The sequence below is a fragment of the Thalia democratica genome, chromosome 7 (genome assembly GCF_965202585.1).
Source record: "Thalia democratica chromosome 7, ktThaDemo2.hap1.1, whole genome shotgun sequence".
Classification (NCBI taxonomy): Eukaryota; Metazoa; Chordata; class Thaliacea; order Salpida; family Salpidae; genus Thalia; species Thalia democratica.
The window spans coordinates 33,115,179-33,140,422 of record NC_139171.1 but is presented as its reverse complement, the minus strand read 5'-3'; the positions used below and the strand labels follow the sequence as shown (position 1 = coordinate 33,140,422).

General features: G+C 27.2%; 2 protein-coding genes across 2 annotated transcripts; one reads left to right on the top strand and one right to left on the bottom strand.

Annotated features, from left to right (window-relative positions):
- The first annotated feature begins 396 nt into the window (after window positions 1-396).
- LOC145840773 (uncharacterized) lies at window positions 397-15,097 on the top strand. Its single transcript, XM_082948102.1, has 11 exons — window positions 397-455; window positions 518-615; window positions 3,016-3,053; window positions 3,434-3,527; window positions 4,797-4,909; window positions 6,657-6,747; window positions 7,274-7,379; window positions 8,241-8,274; window positions 8,605-8,734; window positions 8,946-9,083; window positions 14,709-15,097. Exons 1-11 carry the CDS (start codon window positions 437-439, stop codon window positions 14,835-14,837), a joined length of 990 nt encoding a protein of 329 aa, XP_082804228.1. The 5' UTR covers window positions 397-436; the 3' UTR covers window positions 14,838-15,097.
- A 2,350-nt stretch (window positions 15,098-17,447) lies between these two features.
- Window positions 17,448-24,582, bottom strand: LOC145841266 (somatostatin receptor type 2-like). Its single transcript, XM_082948632.1, has 6 exons — window positions 24,534-24,582; window positions 23,390-23,584; window positions 21,713-22,045; window positions 20,427-20,499; window positions 19,015-19,124; window positions 17,448-17,608 (listed from the first exon to the last, which is right to left on the bottom strand). Exons 1-6 carry the CDS (start codon window positions 24,580-24,582, stop codon window positions 17,448-17,450), a joined length of 921 nt encoding a protein of 306 aa, XP_082804758.1.
- Window positions 24,583-25,244: the final 662 nt, after the last annotated feature.

Genomic DNA, 25,244 nt, shown 5'->3' with positions numbered 1-25,244 from the left:
TTTTGACGAAAAATAATTTTTATAAAAGTTTTAAACTTGAGTAAAGTTTCAAAAAATGTTTATGTTTTTCTAGTTTTGTATGATCTTGTTTTTATTCTATTTAAGCATTGCTATATTTTGTTTTTTACTAACTGAATAAAATATATTTTTTACTAAATTTTAATATTTTTAAATAATTTAAAATTTCCGTTGTATTGGTAAAATAAAATATATGCTACCTTTTAGCTATTAAATTATAAATAATTGGTTTGCACAAGTTTTTAATTTATTGCGTTAATATAACTCCTTGTTTGAACATTAAAAAAAAAAATTGTATAAAAGATTTCAAGTCTGAAAGTTAAGCAGTTTCTAAAGAATCAAAAATCAGTTTATACAAAGTATCAACCACATTATTGCAGGCTTAAAATAGAAAACAGTTTATGATTACAGTAGTAACATGTCTGACAAAAACACAAGTAAGTTTTGTTTTTTAATAATTTTGTTGCCAGTACAATGATGATAATTACTTTTATTTCAGATCAGGAAGCACCCATGTACAACAGGCCTGCGAGCAGCTCCGCACCAGATAGTTTGAGAAGGCTTTCCTCTATTAATGTGAAAAAAGAAAAAAAGACGGTTAGTTTAATGTTGTTTATAAAATCATATGATTTTTAGTTGTTTCCTATGTATTTCTATTTTAATAAATAAATAAAAAACTATTTGTAGTATCTTACGTTAGAAATACTGCTATAACTTGAAAGTAGTTTTTACAATATAACAATTGAATTAATATTTTATTGAATAATTGTAAGTTTTTTTCTCAATACAAAATTTTTATATCCCTAAGAATTATATATCTAAGAACTATTTGAAATAGAATTAGTTTGCTTTAAACAATAAATATAGATTGTTGTTAAATTTAACTAAAAATATAATTACACTATGAAAGGCATAGGGGTTTCAACATTTTTTTATTTAAAAAAATCATTTTACAAAAAGTTTTTAATTTGAAAACATAGAGCAGGGTTGCCAAAAAGCTTGGAATTCTGGAAAGATCTAGAAATTGAAAGTTAAGGCAAAAAAACCTGGAGTTTGATAATTAAAAAAAAAACAATTGGAAAAACCTGAAATTTTTAACAAAAACTAGCATAAAACCTAGAATTTTAAATGTAAAATGCTAAGTTTTTGTTCTGATTTGAGAAATCTGTCATATAAAAATATTTTTTCTAGGACAATAGCGTTTTTATTAATTGTTTAACTCATTTGAAGTAGCATTACAGTATCTTTTCAATATTTTAATTTGAAATTATATTATATTGTTTACAAGACTGTTTTTTATTTTAATTTTAATGTTACTAAAAATTGACAAAAAAGCTTAACCTTTAAAAAATATTTATCCTAGAATTTTTTTTTTAAAACCTTTGGTAACCCTGATTGGGTGTATGCTTGTTAGGTAATTTTTTAAACGTGAAGTAATTAATTAACTTTTGAGATGAAAACTTATGTAATAAAAAATTTCAAGGACATTTTTCTCTAAATTTTTGTATATTCATTAAAAATATATCTCCTTGTTTATTTTAAAGCAGTTTATTTAAATTTTTTAACAAAAATTCCTTTTAATATTACAAAAAAAACTTATAGAAAGCAGATTAAAAAAAAAATAAAAAAAAAGTCATTTTATTGTTTGTTAATTAAAAAAAAAATTAAAGAGTATGTTTCTTACAAGTTACAGGGTTTTCATGCTCACATTATACTTAAATTGTTTAGAATTTTTAAAAATATCAGGGTGACTCGGGATAGCTCAGACAAAATTGATTTTTTTTAAACTGATGACTCACACTAGTTTAGGTTTTTTGACCCAGGATAATTTTAATATTTTATAAAATCTTAGAGCTTTTTACTAGAGTTTGAATTAGATTTAGTTGATTTAGTTTCAATATTTTGTTTTTTTATACCAAGTTTTGTTGAAGAACTTGGTTTTGAAAAGTAAAAATAAGGATTTTAAAATTTAAGTATGATTCAGGACAGTTTAAAATCACTCTGAACAGTTGTTGATCACTAAGGATCTTTTGACTCAACCCTGAATTATGTAATTTTTGTTCAGAGAATTGTTTAAAGCTTAACTTTGTTTGAAAATTAGTTATTTTATTCACTTTACCACTTAAAGAAAGTTATGTTTTTATTTTATCTCAATGTTTGTAATTGGTTAATAATATATTATTTTTTTAAAAACATTTTATTTTAGCTTGAGCATTACTTAGATTTTTATGTATAATTGATCTTGTCAGAATAAGAATAATGTAAAGACATTTTCTTGCATGCCTATGTATTAAAATGCTTTGGTGGCATTGTTTTTGTTACATGTAAAATTATTTAAATGAAAGAAAGAGTAGTTAGACAAAAGCATGTCACAAAAAAAGTATCTTTTAAAGTTATTGAAGTATTTTAACTCTCTAACAAACTTAAATTGTCTGTAAAAGTTTTTGAAAATGTTTTGTTCAAAAATTAAAGTAATTAAAACAATTAAGTATATAAAGAAAGTGATAACACTGTATACAGGGTTGCCACTTTACCTGGAAACCTGGAAAAACCTGGAACTTTGAACAAAAACCTGGAAAAACCTGGAATTTTAAACAATTTTAACAATTTCAGTTGTAAAATTTCAGTTTGGTATAAAAAATCTATCATATTAATAAGATTTTTTTGTCATCATCAAAAAAATTTTCTATTAAAAAACACATTTAAAGTAACTTTCAGTATATTTTCAATGTTTTTATACTATTTAACACAGTTTCTTACATTAAACTCAACTTAAAACTAAAAATGGACCCAAAAATGTGTACTTTTAAAAACCTGGAAGAAATTTAGAAAGCCTGGAAAAATCTTTGAAAAAACGAGTGGCAACCCTGTGTATATGTATATATACTTAGTTTGATATCTGCTGTGTATAATTTTTTTTTTCAATGTTTCAAGTGTTCATACACTTTAATTCACTGTTGTAAGAAATAAATGTTAATTTTAATAATTTTTTTACAGTTCAAACCCAAAACAGGAACAGCCCAAAAGAAGCAAAAGTTTGTGAGACTCATACTCCTATTAGTTTACTCTTTTTTGTTAAACAAAAATTTTGTAAAATGGTTTTATTATTTTATTATTGTTTTTTAGTTAACATGAAAAATGTTAATATTTTACTAAATTTTTTATTTTTTTTAATGATAATGTTTATGAATTATAAAAATAATAGTTTATTAATAAATAAACATTTGCAACATAGTGTAGTTTAATAAAAATAGTTTATAATTTTTTGTCTGCTTTCAACATTGATAAAATGACTAAAAATAAAGTTATTGTACATACAAGGTTAAATGGAAAACTTATAAAAAAAAATAAGTTATTTTAAAAGTGCTAAGTACTTAAAACTTACCAAAATTAAAAAGGTTTTGTATTTGTACAGGATTAAAAAAGAAGTAGAGCAACCCGCGTTTATTAAACATCAAAATAAACCTAAGCGTCTGATAATATCTGGAAAGAAAAAGAGTCACAGACCTGTGGGTAAACTTTTTTTTTTCTAAAATATTTACTTAAAAATTTAATTTTAATTTTTAATTAAGCAAAACATAAAACAGAAAAGTAATTAAAATTGTCAACAAACGTAGTTAAATATAACATGAGAGCACTTGTAAACTAAAGAGGGGTAATGAGTAATCAAAACATTTCTGCCTACATAACTTTGGTTTATTTGAATAAATGTATATAGCTTTGATTTTGAACATCATGTCAAAAATAATGTATTATTTTATTAAAATTTAAAATTTCGTTTCATTACAACTTTTCCACAAATTGGATTTTTAACTAAATGTTCTGATATTGAAGATCTCTTCTATGCATTTGAAGTTGCTATACTAATTATCTTTGCCTGATTTGTGAATATGTTATTCTACACACTTTGTAATGTGCTCTTTAATTCTCGTTTCAAAGTGCCTAGAGGTGTGACCGATGTAGCTGTTCGAACTTGTAAACCACGCAACTTTTATGTTTGTTAGGTATGAGGTCTTTGCCTTTAAGAATCAAAACATAACTTGATGTAAAAATAACTCTAGGTTTAGCAGCACGACATTTATTTTTTAAGTGTTAAGAAGTTCTAACTATACTTTTGACCTGGTCAAAATTGAAGCTATACACATTCATTCAAATAAACCGAAGTTATTTAAGCAGAAATGTTTTGATTATTCATTATCCTTGTTTAGCTTATAAGTACTCTCATGATATATTTAATTATGTTTATTGACAATTTTAATTACTTTTCTGTTTTGTGGTTTGCTTGATTAAATAATTTACGAAGCAATTATAAATTTTTATAAGCTAAAATTTTTCTTTATTTTGTTACAATTGTACCACACTGATATAAAGTTTGTTAAAATATTTTTGTGTTTAATTAAAGACCTTGCTTATTTATTTTTGATAAAATTTGTAAATTTATATTTTATTGGTATAAAATTAAAGTTTGTTTTAGAACAACTCATAGTAAAATTTAAACACGAACTGTTTAATTACTTAAACTTTTAACACATTCAAGCTCGTTTAATTTTAACTTAAATTTTTATATAGTTCTTTTTATATTTTAGAACATTGTTGTGAAAATTTTATAAAATTTTAAAAAAGTATCATGGAAATAAAACAATGCTAAAGTGTCACTCTGCGCGATTCTCACCCGTTCCCAAAATTATTCTTTTCACCATTAAACCTCTGCCATCAAAAACTCGTACTCTGAATGTTTCAATAAAGTTTGTTCAAAATCAAGCTTGTTTTATCAACAGAGTCAAATTTTGCCGCAAACGTCAGTTTTCGAAGCCACGAACAACCGCGCCCCCAAACGCTCCCGCGGCGGTCTCGGAAGCTCCGGCGCGAGAACTGCTTCCAGTTTTTCCAGGTAAATATAAGTTTAATGAGACTTTAAAAATTGATTTCTGCTTTGTTTGCTCAAATTTACTATGAAAAATTGTATTAATTCCTATAACAAAATTCAATGGATATGTTAAAATAAAAAACTTTAAACAGTACTTAAAGACAAATACTTATTTGTTTTATATTTCTAACAAACAACTCTTGTACTTTTGTTTTTAAAAAAAGTTTAAAAAAATCTTTATTCTAAATAAAATAAAGTTTAATCAAAACATTTCTGACTTATACAGTTTTAATTATCTGTTATGTTAGAAATATAAGTTTTGTATCAGTTATTTTCTACCTAAAATTGTAACTACATATTGATGATAACTGATTTTATAAGAAAAAAAGTTCTAAGATTTGTTTGATTTTAGTACAAGTTTTTTAATGAAGTTTCTACAAATATTGATCACATGTATTTTACCTATTAGTAACTGTTAACCTCTAAAAATCTGTAGAAATTAGCTTATTTTAATTTTAATGAACACATGTATGTACCTACTTTAGCTTCTATTCTTTCATTGCAGTATTTATTTTTTTTACAGAACCCAGTTGAAGTGTGTTGATTCGTTAACACACAGAAACATATGTTGGTACAATAAAGGAAGATTACTGTATAATTTGTTTTTATTTATATTCCAGTGAACTTGTTTCACTAGGATCTTTTGTTAGTAAACACTTAAATTTGTATTTTGAGTTGTTAAATAGAATTCCGCAATTTACAATTATTTTAGAAGGTCAATGTACTTGTTGTTGTACAGTCTCAACAAAAATATTGCTACTATTAAGGCCATGTTTTTTACAAATTGATCTTATTTTATAGAGTTTTTTCTAAGTTTCAATATGCTTTTTATCGTTTTAAAAAACTCAAATAATTTTTTGAGATATGACCAGTCAAAGACGGGCCGCATAATAGGTTCCCTATGGGAAGGGAAAACTAAAACAGTGACAAAAGACTATTTTATTCAAAATCTATCTTCTCCTACGTTTTTCAAGCAATCTTCTTCAAACTTTAACAGTCTAATCTTTTTACAATAATAAAAAAAAATTAATTTAGACTTTAAACTATTTTTTGTAAATAATAATTTTTTTTGAAAAAAAAATCTTTTTTTGTGATAAGATTTTTATTTTTTCAAATTATTAAAATTCCTAAGTAACGTTTTTTTTCTTTTAAAATAAGGAACATTTCCTAAAAATTTGAAGAAGATTTCTTGAAAAATGAAGGAGCAGATAGATTTTTAGTGAAATTTAAAATTTATGAGAAAATTGACCCTAAAAAATTTGCGGTCCATACATTTGTATCGGAAACTTTTTACAAAAAGTAAAATATCTCAAAAATTAAATGATATTTTTGAATTCGATAAAAACTGGCTTGTAGTTTGTACTCAAAGATTTCATATAGATGCTAAAATTAATTTTTGTAAAAAAAGTGTTTAACCCATCTATGGACTTAATGTCTAATATAACCGTACTATTTTATCAATTTGATAAAAGAATACATTTTTAAGTTATTTTTTTATATATATTTTGAATATATATTACTACATAAAAAATTAATTTTCAATAAACAGTCAGTTTAATCATTGAAACCTTTCGACACGTGGAAGTCCAGACTTGAAAATTTGTTGAATTATTTTTTCAGTTTTTTCATGACACCAAGCTCATAAACATTAGACTAACCAACTTTCACACTGACCACTGTACATTTGCGCAACTTTCTTCAACTTTTGCAGGGACATCAAAACGGAGTGCGAGGTCGAGTCGAGAGTGTGCGGGGAAGACGAGGTGAACGTGAACGATCTCATCAAAAGAATCGAGGAACAGGTACCGAAATATCCATGTAAAATACAAATGTAAAACTGTAGACACATTTAAAAATCAATCCTTTGTTTTTAAAACTAAAGCTTTAATGTACAATTTTAAAAACTTTTAAATAAACAAAAATTAAATTTATTACCATTAGTACCCAAACATCCATGTAAAAATTCAATCGGTAGTTCTATAGAAACATAAAAATTGCAAATGTGGCATATTTGACTAATCTTTGTAAAAATCTTTATTTGTTTTTAAAATGTTCATGCAAAAATTCATCGGATATTTTGCAGAAACAGAAATTTTGCGAATGTGGCATATTCGATTAATATTCGTAAAAATCTTAATTTGTTTTTAAAATATTCATGTAAAAAATCAATCGGATATTTTGCAGAAACAAAAATTTTGCTAATGTGGCATATTTGACTAATCTTTGTAAAAATCTTTATTTGTTTTTAAAATGTTCATGCAAAAAATCAATCGGATATCTTGCAGAAACATAAATAGGACATGATTAATTTTTGTTATTTTTCACCAGCAAGTGGTGTCGGAGGAGGAAACGGAGGCCGAAGCGGACCTGGCTCCCATCGATTACGCCGAGGGCCTCATGGACGTGAAAGGAGAAGTTCTCATTGAAAAAACCGGTTTGAATAAACATGAATACTTTTGTTTGTCTGGATAAATAGGGTTTAAATATTTACTGTAAAATATTTTTTTTTTAAACTTGCTTATTCCTAAAAATTAAAAAAATTCTTCTAATTGCGTTTAGCTTCTTTTCTTTAAGGTCATAGGGGGTCTACCTTTGTTTTCACAAATTGATCTTATTCCTAAAAGTTAAAAAAAATCTTCTGATTGCGTTTAGCGTGAGTTTTAACTGAGCTTTCAGACATTTGCAACCGCTTAACAAAATCAAAATAACTTATGAGATATAAGCGGTCAAAGTTGGTAAACTTAGTAGGTTCCTTATAGAAGGAGAAAACTTTAAAGGCAAAAAAAAAAACTATTTGATTAAAATCAATCTTTTTAATTTTTTTACTGAAAGTCTATTACTAATATTTAAATATTTTTAATGGAGAAATTTTCATAAAAAAAAATCAATTACCTGTTTTTTTTTTTACTTGAACATTAGAATTATTATTTTATGTTTTAAATTCAACATTTAAGTCTTTAAACTATATAAGAAATGTATCTTAAAAGTTTGAGATCTCTAGCCTTTAAATAAAGAAAGGATAGATTTTTAAAAAATATCCAAAAAAATTGACTATCAAATATTTGCGGTCCATACGTTTGTATCGGTAAATTTTTACAAAAATTACAATATCTCAAAAATAAAATATTTTTGTTTTTTAAACTGGCTAGAAGTTTATACTGTAAGCTTTCATATAAGAGACAGTGTTAATTTTTGTAAAATAAAATGTTTAACCCCCGTCCTCCTTACGTCTTTTAAGTTCAAATTGAGACAAAGTTGCTTTTTTTTTGTTAATTTACCTGTTTTCATTTTTTAGATACCGTTGGAAAAAATGTTGGGGAAATTCTACGGTTAGTATATATTTTTTTTAAATTAAAGCATTACTAAACAGAAATTGACTTTGATTTATTTTGTTTTACACAATTTAAACAGTTCCTTTTTATATTCTGCATTTTTAAAGCTCAACAAACATTAAAAATTTTATACTTCTCTAACTTTCTATCTCCACGGGTTATACTAATAAACTAATTAATTTATTAGATTTGTTTTTTGTGACTCGTTTTCAGGCATCAAAATCTGATTTTAAAAAAATCACTAAAACATAGCCAACTGGTCAAAACACGTTTTTGTAAGCATTTATAAAATAGCCAAAGTGCTTTTACAAGCTGTTTACGTTTCAGTGAACACAAAGACTCCAACAAGCTGCTGTACATTCAGATGCCGGACAAGCTGCCCGTGAAGCCGTACGGAATGTCGCTCAGAGAACCGGCGAGCAAAACAGACGGCGCCAACAAATCTAAAGAGCAACTGGTCAGTTGAGTTGTTCCGCACCGGTTTTTTAAAAGGCAGCGCTGTTTTAAAGAAAAATATTATAAAATGTTTAAAAAACAAAACCATGTTAAAAAAAACCTCTGGTGTTGACTTTACAAAATTTACTGTTTTTAACTTTGCTTGACTTTAAAAAACAAAAATATAAAATTGTAAGGCCAAGACAGTTCAATTTTTTTTACTATTTTCACAGGAACTCGATGAGAAGTTGGAGAGGATGGGAGAAGGGTACGTGGGAAAGATACGGGTGATGAGGGACGGAAGTTGCAAGCTGGTGATGGGAGGCGTCGAGTTCAACATCACCACCGGTCTGCACGAACCCTGCTATCAGGTACAATTCTAAATTGCTATCTAAAATAAAACTAAGTTGTAGACTGTTGACTTGTTTACAACATAATAGTTGTGTGCAGAACCTTACAGGGTTGCCACAAAAACTGGAGTTTGAGAAACTCTGAAAAAAAACATGGAAAAACCTGGAATTTTAAATAGTTTCTACATGTAAAGTATTCAACATCACCACCGGTTTGCACGAGCCATGCTATCAGGTACAGTTGTAATGAATAAAAAATTGCGAGTTTGTATCTCAAAAAAAAAAGTTATAGACATAATAGTTTTATGCAGAACCTTACAGGGTTGCCATAAAACCTGGAACATTACAATTAGTATTATTTTTTAAATTCAACATTTAAGTCTTTAAATTATATACAAATTTTTCTTGAAAGTTTGAGAACTTTAGCCTTAAAAATGAAGAAAGGAAAGATTTTTAATGAGTTTATAAATATCCAAAAAATTTAAAATGTGAAACCTGGAATCTTGAAAAAACGTGGAGTTTGAGAAACTTTGAAAAAAAAAATCCTGGAAAACCTGGAATTTTAAACAATTTCTGAATGCTAAGTAGTAAAATTTTGATTTGACACGAAAATTCTGTCATATATGTAAAAATATTTCGTCCTCACAATTTTATTTTTACCAAAAAACACATATTAAGTTGCTTTACAGTATCTTTTCAATGTTATTATACTACTTAATACAGTTTTTAAACTTAAACTTGACTTTAAATTAAAAATAGACCCAAAAACGCGTACTTGTAAAAACTTCAAGAAAATCAGAAAACTTGGAAGAAGTTTGTCAAAAACCAGTGGCAACCGTGACCTTACTATCAGATTTCTAATTGGCAGTCTATTCAATACATTTCTTATTAGGATTTACTTGTAAAGTTTAAAAAGTTATAGACTCATCAGGTTGGTAGCTACCAGGGGAGCGGGTCAGAATGACACAGCGACAAAATGACACGGTCGTCAAATAGACACGGTGCGTCACTTTGGCACAGCGACAAAATGACACGGTGCGTCACCTTGGCACAGTGCGTCAGTTTGGCACGGAGGGTCACTTTGGAACGGCGACAAAATGATACGGTGCGTCACTTTGGCACAGAGGGTCACTTTGGCACGGCGACAAGATGACACGGTGCGTCACTTTGGCACAGCGACAAAATGACACGGTGCGTCACCTTGGCACGGTGCGTCACTTTGGCACAGAGGGCCACTTTGGCACGGCGACAAAATGACACGGTGCGTCACTTTGGCACAGAGGGTCACTTTGGCACGGCGACAAAATGACACGGTGCGTCACTTTGGCACAGAGGGTCACTTTGGCACAGCGACAAAACGACACGGTGCGTCACTTTGGCACGGAGGGTCACTTTGGCACAGCGACAAAACGACACGGTGCGTCACTTTGGCACGGAGGGTCACTTTGGCACAGCGACAAAATGACATGGTGCGTCACTTTGGCACAGTGACAAAATGACACGGTGCGTCACTTTGGCGCAGCGACAAAATGACACGGAGGGTCACTTTAGCACAGCGACAAAATGACACGGTGGTTAATAAGGGAGGGAACGATTTGTTGTGAAACTTCAATCTTTATTGGTATGGACAACAATCTTATTTTTCTAGGAAACTTTTCGGTTTCCTGTCTTCTAACCGGTTTTGTAGAATCAGCAACAGTCACATTGATTAACTTTAAAAACAAAGACCGCAGGAATTTTTGATCGTGACTTCATAAAATAAAGTGAAACACGTAATGTTTATACCTTCTATTCTCATCGTCGTACTTATAAAAAACATGCTCGTTTTTAAGCAATAGCAAGGTGTTAGGTGTGCTTAAAAGCTGTGCTTAATAAACAACAACTAGTTGTTTATACCAAACAACGTTCACAAAGATGCAAAAGCAGCAATTTTTTTAACAAAATACGACTACCAAAATTAACGAAAATTTATTTTTGATTACTTTCGAATGGAAAATCTTAAACACAGTTTAGTACTAGAACTTGAAACGAGTAATAAAAATTAGAAAATGACTTGCCATTTTACGACTAAAAAGATAAAAACTCATGTAAACATATTTTTTAAACTTCAGCAACATTCTGATTTAAAAAATACAATCTTCATTTTAGATCAATCATTCAGTACATCAAAACAATAAACTAGTAGATGTAAATACAGAGGAAAATTTGTTTTATAAACTAAAACTCAGACGTTATCGAAAGCAACTTTCTGCTGTTGTAATTCTAAATTCTAATGCGGTTCTTATTTTACGTTTTTATGCTTAAAAAAATTAATACTTGCGCTATTTTGGCGACTTAATAGGTTGCAAGATTAAAAATAGAAAATTAAATATTATTTTCATAACAGAGTTAAGACAAAACCGAGTTTTTTAAAACTTTGTAATAAAACTCAAGAATGTAAAGTAGACGAAATTTTTACACGCAAATTAAAATCTGCTTTTACTGTATCATTATGAAATTTATTTACTGATTTTGTATTAAATATAAATGCAATTAAATCCTTATATGCAATAAAATACTATAATATCTGTCATACTCTAAGTTTATATTTTAGACTAAAAAGTTTTGTAAAAATAAAAAAGACTTAAAGTATTAACTTTAATAGAATGGCTGCAGCTTTAATTAGAAGGCTGCAGCAGCAATGTTGTATGTATAACCTCTTCTAGTGATTTTTTTTTAAAGTGATAAATATATAAATACGCATGAATGGTTGCATCAGACTCTTAATTTTCTCTCAACTGTTCATAATACTATTTTTAACTTTTTCATAAATTTAGGCTCCAGGTCCGTTTATTTTAATTATTTGCTTTCAGACAAGTTTATTATATATTTTCAATACAGAGTTTTAAGTTAACATCCTAACTTAGTAACTTTTGTTAAATATAAATATATATACATATTTAATATAAATGGCTAGTTACTACAAAAGCAGCTTAACTCTGTATTTTTAAAAACTACAGTTAAAACACGCATGACTTATTCTTACTACGAAATAACTCTGTATTAATTTAAATCTTAGTTATTTTTTTAAACAATTCCTCATAATAATTAATTAAACTTAACAACAAAAAATACTAAATTTTTTTCATTACATAAGTATGAGAAGTCGTGAGACGTAGAAAACAAACTTAAGAAATTTATGTTTTTATACTATGACTTAAATTTTAAAGCAATGTAACATATATAGTTTCAAATGTATCAAGCTACTATAGTTTGGAAAAAGTATAATTTGTTTAACTAATTACTATCAAAATTTTACAATTAAAAGTTATATTACTGAAGAAGTTTAGTTTTGCATATAAGTTTGTTAATCCATGCTATCGTGACGCACCGTGTCATTTAGTCGCTGTGTCAAAGTGACGTATCGTGTCATTTTGACGCTGTGCCAAAGTGACGCACCGTATCATTTTTTCGCTGTGCCAAAGTGACCCTCCGTGCCAAAGTGACGCACCGTGTCGTTTTGTCGCTGTGTCAAAGTGACCCTCTGTGCCAAAGTGACGCACCGTGTCATTTTGTCGCTGTGCCAAAATGACGCACCGTGCCTAAGTGACGCACCATGTCATTTTGTCGCTGTGCCAAAGTGACCCTCCGTGCCAAAGTGACGCACCGTGTCGCTTTGTCGCTGTGCCAAAGTGACCCTCTGTGCCAAAGTGACGCACCATGTCATTTTGTCGCTGTGCCAAAGTGACGCACCATGTTATTTAGTCGCCGTGCCAAAGTGACCCTCCGTGCCAAAGTGACACACCGTGCCAAGGTGACGCACCGTGTCATTTTGTCGCTGTGCCAAAGTGACGCACCGTGCCAGAGTGACGCACCGTGTCATTTTGTCGCTGTGCCAAAGTGACGCACCGTGTCATTTTGTCGCCGTGCCAAAGTGACCCTCCGTGTCGAAGTGACGCACCGTGCCAAAGTGACGCACCGTGTCATTTTGTCGCTGTGTCATTCTGACACCCACCCCTACCAGGCTTCTCATTAGAAGTTAACTTAGAAGTTTGAAAATTGTATTTGAGCAGGCGTGAACGCATAAAGTTTTGTTCAATTTTTTTGAAATCAAGAAGTACCTTAATGAAACTTTTTAATAGTCTTAAATTGTATACAATGATAACTGACACATGTACAAAAAATCAGGCTAACAACTCTAAGATCGCATTTTAAGGATCCCGAACAATCTGCATTGGGGTGGTTTTCAGTAAATGGAAATTAGCAAGCATTTTTTAAAATCACCTATATTTTTGCGCAGGATGCCTTTGTGGTGTTGTAAGATGCAAAGACTTTTTGAGCTGAAAACTCAAAGGTTGCCGTTTTTATAGGCACCTACTATATATTCTGGAGTTTATGATGAAAAGCAATAAAAAAGATCTTAGGCATTTTCGCGGAGACTTATGAGATACTGCTGCAAAACTTTAAAATTTATGTTAGTTACTTTTTAATTTGAGATGAAGAGCAGAAAAAAAAAGGCAATTGAGTAGAAGTTTTTGAATTTTCACTAGATATTACAGCAGTTTTTTGAAATTTACACTAGATACTCCTGGAAAATTGAAAGTAACTTGTATTAATAAATTATACCTGAATCCTAATATTCTTATTTTTTTTTGCATTAGTTTTAGTTTTAGGAAGATAAAAAATAATAATATAAGATTGTATACGTAGTATAAAAGTGTTCATTTATACTTGCTTAATTTAAAATGCCGGTATTCTATCAAACATTTAAATATATAATTTAAAACATTTATAATCTATTGTGACTTACGGGAGGAATGCCCCGGATGGTGGACGCATTAGTGTCCATGCTAAATCGTGTGGAAAGTTTTCTATTTGATAGCTTTGCTACATCCTGACTAGAAGGGGTCTATAGTAAGGGTCAATGTTTGGTGAAATTGAGACTAAGATAAATTAATTTGATAAATAGATTCAATGCAAGTTAAAGAATTTATTAAGCTTTAAATTCAATAAACAAACACAAATCTACAAAATTGGCAAATTAGTCAATTATAAAAAAACAATTTAAATAAGTATCAGTTCTAACAAGATTGTATAAATTAGCAAGTAAGTAAAATATAAAAACCTAGCAATTTGATAGTATAAGCCCCTAATAAAATTGTAAAGATAGGCAGTTGAAAATGTTATTTTATTTTGAACTGGTAGGTAACTGTGCTGAGTTAAATTTCAACTGTTCAAAATCAAACATGGAGTTTTTGTCCAAACAAGTAACAAATCAAATAAGCTGTAAGTGGACTGATACGAACACTCAAATCCAAATATAAAACTGTGTCCAAACAACACAGGAGTGGCTGCAAGACAGTGACAAACAATGTGGTATTATTGCATCACAAGTTTTATGCATAAAAATAAGTGATTTGCCAATTAGCAATGTGCTGATTGTGATTGGCTGTAAAGCTTCATTTTGATACTCACCTAAAAGTAATACTTAATATCAGGGATGCATTACAAATGCATTACACTATGAATTATTATTAATAAATACTTATACTAATATTTGTACACTTGCTTTTAATAGTTGTTTCTTTGTAAGGATATGTCATTTTCATTTTTACTTATAGTGTGTAGCATTTCCCAACATAACTTGACATACAATTTACTTAAAAGGAAGCAGTTTCCGTGGTAGAAGCTGAGAACAGCGGAAGCGTTGGTTCAGTCGCCCATCTGGGCAGCTTCGACAAAACTCTCAACATAAAACTCAACTTGGATCAACCCGATGTGCTGACCCAGTACTGATACGATAACGTAGAAAATTAGTAGGCAAATGTATTTAAGTAGACGTGAAATTGTTGGTTTTTTTTTTCGAACATAGTATTTCGATAGACTCTTAAAATGTTTGTTGTAAAAACAAGTGAAAAATTACTTATTTCTTAGATAAAGTTTAGTGAATTGAGTTTTTCAAATGTGTTGATTAAAAGTTAATTATGTTACTTATAAACTCTTTAAAAACACGAGTTAAGCAAACTGAAATTTTTAACTGTTCTTATTAATTTTAAAAGGTTTAATTTTTCACAGTTATTCCAATAAAACTCTTAAATAGTGGTATGTTGCATCATAATATCCTTATTTAAAAGTAAGGAACGTATATTTCCTACATAAAACAAAATAGATGGATAAAAGAACAAAACGTTAAAGTTAAAGATCGCATCTCTAATTTAACTAGTTTAAAAAAAGATTACGACTAGTAGTCCACCGGATCTATTATCCGGACTTTTTTTAAAGATTAGATCCGGATCCTAAGTTAAAAAAAAAATCCGGATTTAAATTAAAAAGTTATAACCGGTCGTGGCAGATAGCTAGTTTTTGCATATTTTATCCGCAAACATGTCAGTATCAAATTATTTGAAACTAGTAATATATTTTTTTCCCAATGTCTTTAATAAAGCAAATAGTAATCTGCCGAATCTGAATCTCATTTTGAAATTTGAATTCGGCCGAATCTGAATATTTTAATAATTGGAACTCTAAAGATTTAAGCTGCTGGTAATGTAAATGCAATACAAGTAATAAATAATGAGTAGTTATTATAAATTATTTAGTAAATCAAGTTTGAACTATACTTTGAGGTGTTAATAAATACATATTTATTTAAGAATATTTGTGTTAAAAGCGAAAAAAAAAAAAAAACGAATGTCTTGCTGAAAAAAATCAAGCTACATACACAAGAACTTAGTTTCAATATTTTGATACCCATGCAAGCAACATTAACAATTAAGTTGTACTTTTTTTATGCAAAATAAATAGTTTAACAGTCTAAATTTTTCAAACATTATAGTTTTACTTTTATTTTCCTAACATTTGACAAACACCGTTGAAAACATTTTTTATGAAATACAAAATATGAATAAAGTAGTATTTAATAAACAAGCAAGAAAAGACTTCGTATTATTGAAAAAAATAAAAACAATACAAATTTTGTGATAAAAATAATCAAGTGAATGTTTTAATGTAAGTTTTTATTAAACCATTTGCTTGAAAAACTTTTTCAGAAATAACTAAAAAAAAAATTAAAAAATGTTATGGCTTTAAATTTTATTAAGAATACTTGGTTTTTACTAAATCTTTTTTATAGAAAATTTCCTTTATTAAACTAAAAAATTTGATAATACATTAAAAAAAACAATGTAGACTTTTTTGATGGTAATTAATATTTTACAAAATTTTAGTTATTTTTATAGAGTTTAAAAATTTAAAGTGGTTTAAAAATTAATTGGTGTTTATAATAACATTTGTATACACTGTTATACTTGAATTAAAAATTAAAAAGTTTGCAGCAAATTTTTTCTTAGATATCTATAATTAAAGCTGTTTAAACTAAAATGATAAAGAAGTATAAACTTTAAAGCAAGGTTTCCTTTAGGGCGGCTTTTTTTATAAGGGGTGAAAGCAATTAAGGGGGCAAAAAAGTGAATGGGTAAATAACTAGTAAAGGAAACGATATTTAATAAAGTGGACGCGGGGAAATTATTTACAAACTTCTGGTAAGTTAGCGAATATCAATATGAGTTTCGGATACCAAGCTTTAAAGTTATGAGTTAATTATTTATTTTTAAACTATTATATGCTTTTTAGTTTTACCGTTGTTATTTTTATAACGATCTAATCTTTTAATATTCGGTGTAATATTTATTTGGGTTTTCTTTAAACTTGATTTTTGTTTTCTATCCAAACTTTGTAACGTTAGTATCCTATCAAAAATAAAACAGTTTATTTTTATGTGGTTTAAAAATATAACATAAATATAAAAAAATTATAATAAAAAAGATACTAAAAAACTAATGACTAGTTTTTCCTACGGAAACTGAGTTATCATTTTGGCATAAACGCTATTTTAACTCAAACAAATGTAACAATTTTTTTGTTTAGGAAAAAATAATGAGCTAACATTTTAGCAGTATTGTACTTTTAACAGAATAAAATTATTTTTCATGCATTCTTCAACAAAAATTGCCTTTAATTAAATAAAATTTATCTAACAAGATTAAATTAAAAAAATGTTTCTTTTTACCAAAAGTATATTATCTTATAACAATAAAAAAAATATACTTGATTAGAATTCAATAATGAAATTTGTTTTATTATTAAAGCTAGTAATAAAGTACTATTCAAAACTGTTTTAGTGCATTTATGTTTGTATTCAAACAAATACAAGCAATTAGGATTATAATAAGTTTAGCTAAAGAGTTTAATTAAAGTCCTATACTTATAGTTTGAAGTTGTTTATTTCTGTATAGTTTATAGATTATTCTGCATTTATGTTCACGATAAAATACTACCAAATCTTACATCGAAGCCAAGTTGTGTAAGTACAGAAAAAAATTAGTTGAAGATTATAAATAAATATTATTATGAAACAAACTTTTTATTTCTTCCTTTTGTAATGAATTCAAAGCAAATTATAATTTTTTTTCTGAATAATTTGCTGGATACTGAGTACAGAATTGGATTAACCGCACTGTTCGAATAAGCGAGGAATAGAAATATTTCGTGTAAATTTTCGCATGTTTCTATATTGTTTACCTAAAATATACTAAAATAAACAGTAGAGTTGATATAGAAAAATGTTTTTAATAGTAAGAATGTTTTGATGTAGTTTAATTTAAATATATTTGTTTTAATTGCTACTAAAGTTTTTGTTTAATTCTTTATTATAAAAAATATTTGTGATCCTTGCTTGCGTATAAAATATTTATAAACAAAGACAAAAATTTTTTTAATCAAAATATCTGAGCTAAATTATCGTCGAAATAAATTTATTTTATCAATAAACTAATTGTTATTTGAAAGCCTTTAGTAAGATATTTTTTTAACTTTACTATTCAAACTTCTTTTAAATCCCTATTTTAAAGCTATAGCTAGCAAAACTTATTTTGAAAAAGTTTAGTTTTATTTTTAAGCCAGCTATAACTTCTGTAAAAACTATTGCATTCAAAATAGATAAAAAATATGATACATCTGTTTTTAGTTTTACTTCCTGGCCATTAAAGCTTGATTAAAAGAAGTTATTTAATACACTGATACTGTTTAAATTAATAATAAGACTACCCAAATATTTTCTAAATAGCAATATGTTTGTATAAGTATTCAAGTACGTTAAAAGCATCAACAAATTAATAATTGAGTAGTTTGTAACAAATTTTGAAATATTTTAAGTGATGAACATTCGATATCTAAAAAATGTCGATATTTTAGTTTAAATTAGCTTTTAACCTAGTATTGAATATATTTTTATTGAACAAAAATTATTTCGTGACTAAATTCAATTTGTTATGGTTTTGCGAATATTCTCTGTTGACTTCGACAAATTTTTTTCTTAAGTTACGTAAATAAAAGATCGTAGAATACCATTTCAAAAAAAATTTAAAATCATGTTTTCTAATAAATAAAAAGAAATTATTGTAATATCAAGCTTGCTTTTATGAACTATGAAAAAGTTAGATTCAAATACTCTTTTAAGAATAACTATTGTAAAATATTTAATCACAGCTAAAACAAAACAAATAACAAATATCAACTAAAATAGAATAAATGGTTTTCGACGCTATATAGAGTAATTGTGTTATCTGTTTAAAAACGAAAGTTTAAACACTTGTTTAATCAATAATTGTACTTGTTACTAAAACTTGAGGTCACTACATTACTAGCGCATGTTTTGTATTCATATAACATTGTAGTTTACTGATACTTGTGTGCATCATTTGTAACACTGTAAAAACTTTCATTTCAATCAATCTTAATCAATAAAATTACTCAACTGTTGTTTGAGCAGCTGACCGTTTTAGTTTTTACCTCCAAAAGCTTATTTTAATCACTAAACTATATTTTTTTATGTGTTGTAAACTATAAAGATAACAAAAGTGTTGTTCTCTATATTATTTTAAACTTAAAGTTCTTATTATAAACTTAAACTCACTTTTACACTTGGAAGTAGGGACAACAACCTCCATATAAGGTAAGGGGACCAGCACCCAATAAAAGTCCCAACTAACAAGCCAATCACAAAAGTTGCTTGGTTTGGTGAAGCTGTTAAATATTTAAACATAATTATAATTTTATTATGTACTCAAATGGCATTTGAAAAAGTTAACTTTTAGTTCGAGTGTCGTTTTACCTCAGATTAGTGAACTTTAAACAACATTGCCTTTGTTTTAATAAAATTTTGACATTCATTTTTATGTAGGTTTTCCATAAAAGTGATAGAAAATAACTCGTAAGAAATTGTTTTTCAATCTCTCCATACTTGTTTATACTATAAATAATTTATATCTATAAAAATTTATGGCCTTTTTTTACATTAGCCGATTGTTCAAATTGTTTTCTTTATTTTAGATTTGTGTTAAAAGGTTTTTGTACTTAGATTATTTGTTAATGTTTATTAAACCGACATTAACTAAAAAAATAGTTATTTATAAATTTTAAACTTAAATATTTAGCAACAATTTAATTTTTTTGTAAACTCAAATGACTAATTACTATTTTCTAAACCAGTCTTACAAATGTAATATTTGACCGAGTTTTCATCTCAATCTTCTGTGGTGCTTTTTATTGTTAACAAACGGTAATTTTAACTATTATTATTAACAAATTATGTTTTTAAATACTTCTATTTGCAATTTCTATTTATTTATCAAGCTATTTAAATTATAAATTTAATATCAAGCTACAGCTTTGAAAAAAAATTGAGATCATTTTAAGAAAGTATAGTAAATTTTCTTATCACAAAAATCAATATTTCTAACTATGTGGACTCATATTAAAACAAAATTAAACTGGTAGCGTTTATTCTATTAAGCACCTGTACGACTCATTAAATTCTATTGTGAACTTGGCAAAAATTTTAATTTTTAAATGGTTTTAAAAGTAAAAATAAAGCATTTTTCTGTTTTATTCTAAACAAAAGCCTTAAAGTTATAAACATCACAAAAAAGTAAATCTAAAACACAAACTTTTAAAACGGCATTATTTGTAGATAAAAAATTATTGACAAGTGAATGTTGTATAATTTGTGGTATTATATAAAGTAACTTTTGATAAAGTATAACTTTTGTAGTTTATATGGTTATATTATAAATAGTCTATGTTATATAATAAGAATAAATATTTTTTACAGTGTATAGCTTTATAAAAAGGTATTTTCAAAGAAAAAAATATGAACCATCAAAATATTAATGTAAAACCAAAACTTTAAACAACTCACTGTTTTTATTATCAAAAGTTTTTCTTTTTTTAACAATGGTGTGTAGAATTGAAGCGTAAGAAAGCACGATCGCAGCAACTGGAATTAAATAAAACAAAACAAAGTTTGAAACTTCGTAAACAATGTACAACTTCGATCCTAAATGTTGGTATTCCCCACAAGCTGGTTTGAAAGTTTCTTGATTGGTTTCCAAACTGAAATCTGTAACAAAAACATTGTAAACGTACTAGCTCAGCACATTGATAAAAATATTGGTTGTCGGTTATTGTAAATAAAATCATTTTGAAGTAATAGTTTGGTGTTTGTGATTTTAATTTGCCTACATATAATAAACTTTTTTTTTCTAGTTGTGTCATCTTGAATGGTAGCTAAATTAAAGTAGACATTAATTAATTTATACTATTAAACTCTATATTTTAAATATTTATTTTGGTTAATTTTGATTAATTATTAAAGTGTAAACTGTCAGTTAAATTAAAATTTCAAAAATAATCCTTATTTGTAAAATTTTATCATGTAAAGCTTGACAACTTTGTTAAACAACTTTTTTTTTTAAACACAATTTAAACTAAAAAAGTATTCAAAATACTTTATTTTCATCTGTAATAGTCTTGTCGATTTTTAACAAGCACCAGTATAATTCAGTAAAAATTTTATGCTATCTTAATTTGAAGAAGTTTTAAATATTTACTTTGTTTAAAACAGTTATATAAATTTAGATAAGTTATAACTTTCTTTGATTATAATATCTAGGTTAATTTTAGTTAATAAAGATAATGAATAATAATAGTAATGATTTGAGTAATGATAAAAAAATCGAATTGCTTAAAAGTTGTTTCATAGTTTATATGTTTTTTAATAGCTTTGTTTTAAATTAAACTTTCAATACAACTGTTTGTTGAAACTTTAAATGTTAAAACTGCAAAGAATGTACCAACATAAATGGATAAAATAGAATTTTAAGTTTTTAAGCAATGGTCGCTATTGAAAAATTGGGATAAATTTTTACAATAAATAAAGTAATGATATTAATTTTTAAAATCAATCTAAGCTATTAAACGTGTTGAAAAACAGCTAACCAACTTTTAAATAACAAAGTAGTAGCAATTTTTAACAGATCTGAACTAAACTTTAATGACACATCTTGAGTGCTTGTTAAGTGGTTTATAATAAAAATATTAGTAACAAAAATTTAAATTTTGTGACATTTTAAGCGTTTAAGATCATCCGATTAGCCAACAACTGCGAGACATTATGACGTTTTAAGGGAGGGGGGGGGGATATATTTAATTGAAGATTAGTTTTAATGAAATTGCAATTTCAATTCTTATTGTTACAAACATAAAAAAGTTCAAAAATCTTAAATTAAGAAATAATATTAACTTTCACGAATTTATTCCAATACACCACTCACCGCTCTCATTCACGTTTCCTCCGGAACTCTCATACTCGAAATCTGTTCTGTTGTAGAGACTCTGAATGAAACCGTCCAATTCACTCTCGCTTTCAAAATCCCTCGCGCTTGAGGGAAACTGGACCTGACACTTCCCGTCCCGCACTTTCGTGTACAACATTAACGGGACGCTTGTTACCATGGCAACCAACCAGATGGTCCACGAGCACCTGCTGGCGTTGTTGCGGGTCCTGTACACCCTGGTTTCCATCAGGTAGGTGGTTGCCAGGCAACGATCGACGCTCATGGTTGTTAGGAAGAGAATGGACGCGTGGTAGTTGAGGTGGTCGATTACTGTAAGTAAAATTAAAATCAAATAAATAAAAGAATTTGAGACCCTGATAAGTGAAGCTCTACTAATTAAACGCTATAATCCAATTTTAAATAAACAATTAATTAAACCGGGTATTACCCATACATTAAGAATTTTTGATTAGTTTGATATATATTAGTTTAACAATTTGTTAGTACTTATGTAAAATGTTATTTTATTAGAGTTTATAATCTTAATTTATAAATTTTTTATATAATGTATCACTTAGAAAAATTTTTTTTTTGTATACTTAGTTGTTTATCACTAATTTTATTGATTTTTGCACAGTAATTTGTTGATAATGACTTATTGAAAGTCGAAACGTCGTCATGCGAATAAATTTTAAACGTAGAATGTGTTTCTTACTGAATTGGTAAATAAAATAATAAAGTAAAAAGAATTGAAAAGTTGTATGAACACAAAGTAGCTTAACGTGACTTGTTATTAAAAGAAATTAAAAAGCTTAGTTATAAATGTTTAGATTGTAGATTGTTTTTTTAACATTAAAGTAAATAAAATTTTCAACACAAAACATTTCTAACTTATAATACATTATTTGTGTTGTGTCTGGAAATATGTTTAAGGAACTGCTGTATTTTTATACAATTTTTGAAAAAAATTATTAAACAATTTAGTTTTATTGGTTCGGAAATTAAGCCAACGAGTTTGGCTAATCAATTAAAATAATAGCGTATTGAATATCATTAGTGCGATTATACTATAACTAATTTAGATTATTTACAGTTTCATTGAGTAAAGGTAGATAAACTTGTAAAAACTATTTTAAAAGGGAGCATGAAATTGAAATATTTACCTTTTGTGGTAAATTAATATTGGTGTAATAACTTATAACTAGAAAAATTAGTACAAAATAGTTAATTTAAGTAAAAGCTGTATACTCTAATGACCTGAAAAATAGTTCACTTTATTGATACACGATTCAAACACATTTTTTAGGAAAGATATTATATAAATATATTCGTGTACAAATTGTTCTGTTTATAATGAGTTTTTTTATTATAAATCTTTGATAACAAAATAGAAAGTTTAAATTTTTATACAAAATAAAATAAATCTGTACTATAAATATTCGTTACTCACAAATATCTTTGACCGCATTAAACAATTTTATACAAGTATACGAAAGTTCTTGGTAGAACTTAAAATCAATTTATTACATGTAACGAAAGTGATTTATTAAATAATTCGTTTTGCAGGAACTTTTAAAATTTACGCAATCGTATTATATTTATCATTGTAATTCATCATGCCGAATTCCCCGAATTGTAAAAAAAAATTAAAACACTTTATTAAATAAAACCAACCTTGCACCAACTTACACATGACGTCACCGAACATCCAACCTCCTTTTGTGACGTAAAGCGGCAACGTCATCAGCAGTGTGACGTCAGCGACGGCGAGGTTCACCACCAGGAGTTGTGACACCTTCCTGTTGGGGCGACATTTCTCCCACACAACGGTGACAAATATCACCAGCAAGTTGGAAGGTATTCCAACAACTGTTTGAAAGTATAAAATATGTTTGAAAAATAAATAAAATAAATGTTTAAAAACTTAAAAAAAAGATATTCCGAAAGTTGTATAAATTAGGGTTTAACAAAACAAATTTCATTAATAATTATTTTTGTTTACATTGTAATTTTAAAGTTTTTTCTAGACATAAAGTTTAACACGTTCTCCGATTTATTTGTGTTAAAGAAAGACACATGTAACAAATTTTTAAAATTTAGTACCACTAATCAAAAGTTAACGTTAGCTAATATAAAACAAAAGAAAAACTCTTATTTTTACTTATACAAACATGAGCTCAACTTTTTTGTTTTATAGTTTTATGGGAGTTTACAACAGTAATGCGAACGATATACAAAAAAATTATATATGTATATTAAATATTATTTTTGTATGTAATTTAATTTAACACTTCTGTTATATTGTCTTAAAATTTGTTTTATGATTACAGTTAATAGTTATCAGTTATTAAAAAATTTGTTAAAAATAATCAGGCTAAAAACGAGTGCCTTAATGAAAATCTTTTAAATAAAATTTGCTGAGTATTTAGTAGATACAGAACTAAAAAGAAGGTTAGTAAAAACAAATATTGGCTAAAATGTAAAGTATTTCAGCCTTTTTTGTTTTATTTTTAAATGTTGATCAACATGTTGTTGTAAAAATAAAAAGCTAAACTACTCAATATTCTTCATATATTTATAGTAATGAACAGCCAATGATAATTTTAAAATTAAACAACTTTAAAAACAGTACTATCAAAAAAATTATACTTCATAAACTATTTTTTATATTCACAAATGTTAAAAAAAATTATTTATCATTACAAGCAAATTACTGGTTTTAAATGTTTACTAACTTGAATAAACATACAGTAGTTTTTATTTATTCATATTTCTGTTTGAATCGCGCAATTAATACTAGAACGTGGGTTAAACTTACCTGTTAAAATGCAGTATAGTAGATCAACAAAATTTTCAATCGAACTCATTTATATTGAATATCAAAACTTAAGTGTGTTTTTTATGATTTTAGGTAAAAATACTACAAAAAAAAAACTCGATTAAAAAGCAACTGAAATTATAAATTCCTGATTTATTAAACAAAAATTTAGTTTTGTTTTTTTCTTTTTTTATAAACAAAAACAACGGCGAAAGTCAGCAGAGCAGAAGCCTGGACTTTTGCTTGCGTGAGACAAGCTCAAGTTTAACAAAGGGTTGATCATGCCAATTCGTAGGTCTGATGATCGAATTGGCAAAATCAGTTCTTTCTTTTTTTTTTGTAAAAACATTGTAATCAAGATGAAAGGTTATTGTGCTTATTTATAAAAACTGCTAAATAAACTAATCTTCTTAATAAATATTTAAATCAAGTTTATATAAATTGTATATTAATGTGAAATTTTAGTGATATGTACGAAATATTTTAGTTTACGTTCGGAAAATAAGCCAATTGAAATTAACGGTTAGGTTTTAATGTTTTCTACCTAAGTAAAAACTTATCTAATGATATTGAAATTGTTGTTAATAACTAAACTGGAATAAGTTTATCTTTACATCTAAGTTTCATATACCAAGCATTTATTGAGCAAAAAAACAAGTGAAGGTGCTTTTTTCTCATAAAAATCTTAAAAAAAAAAATAAAAGTTACTTT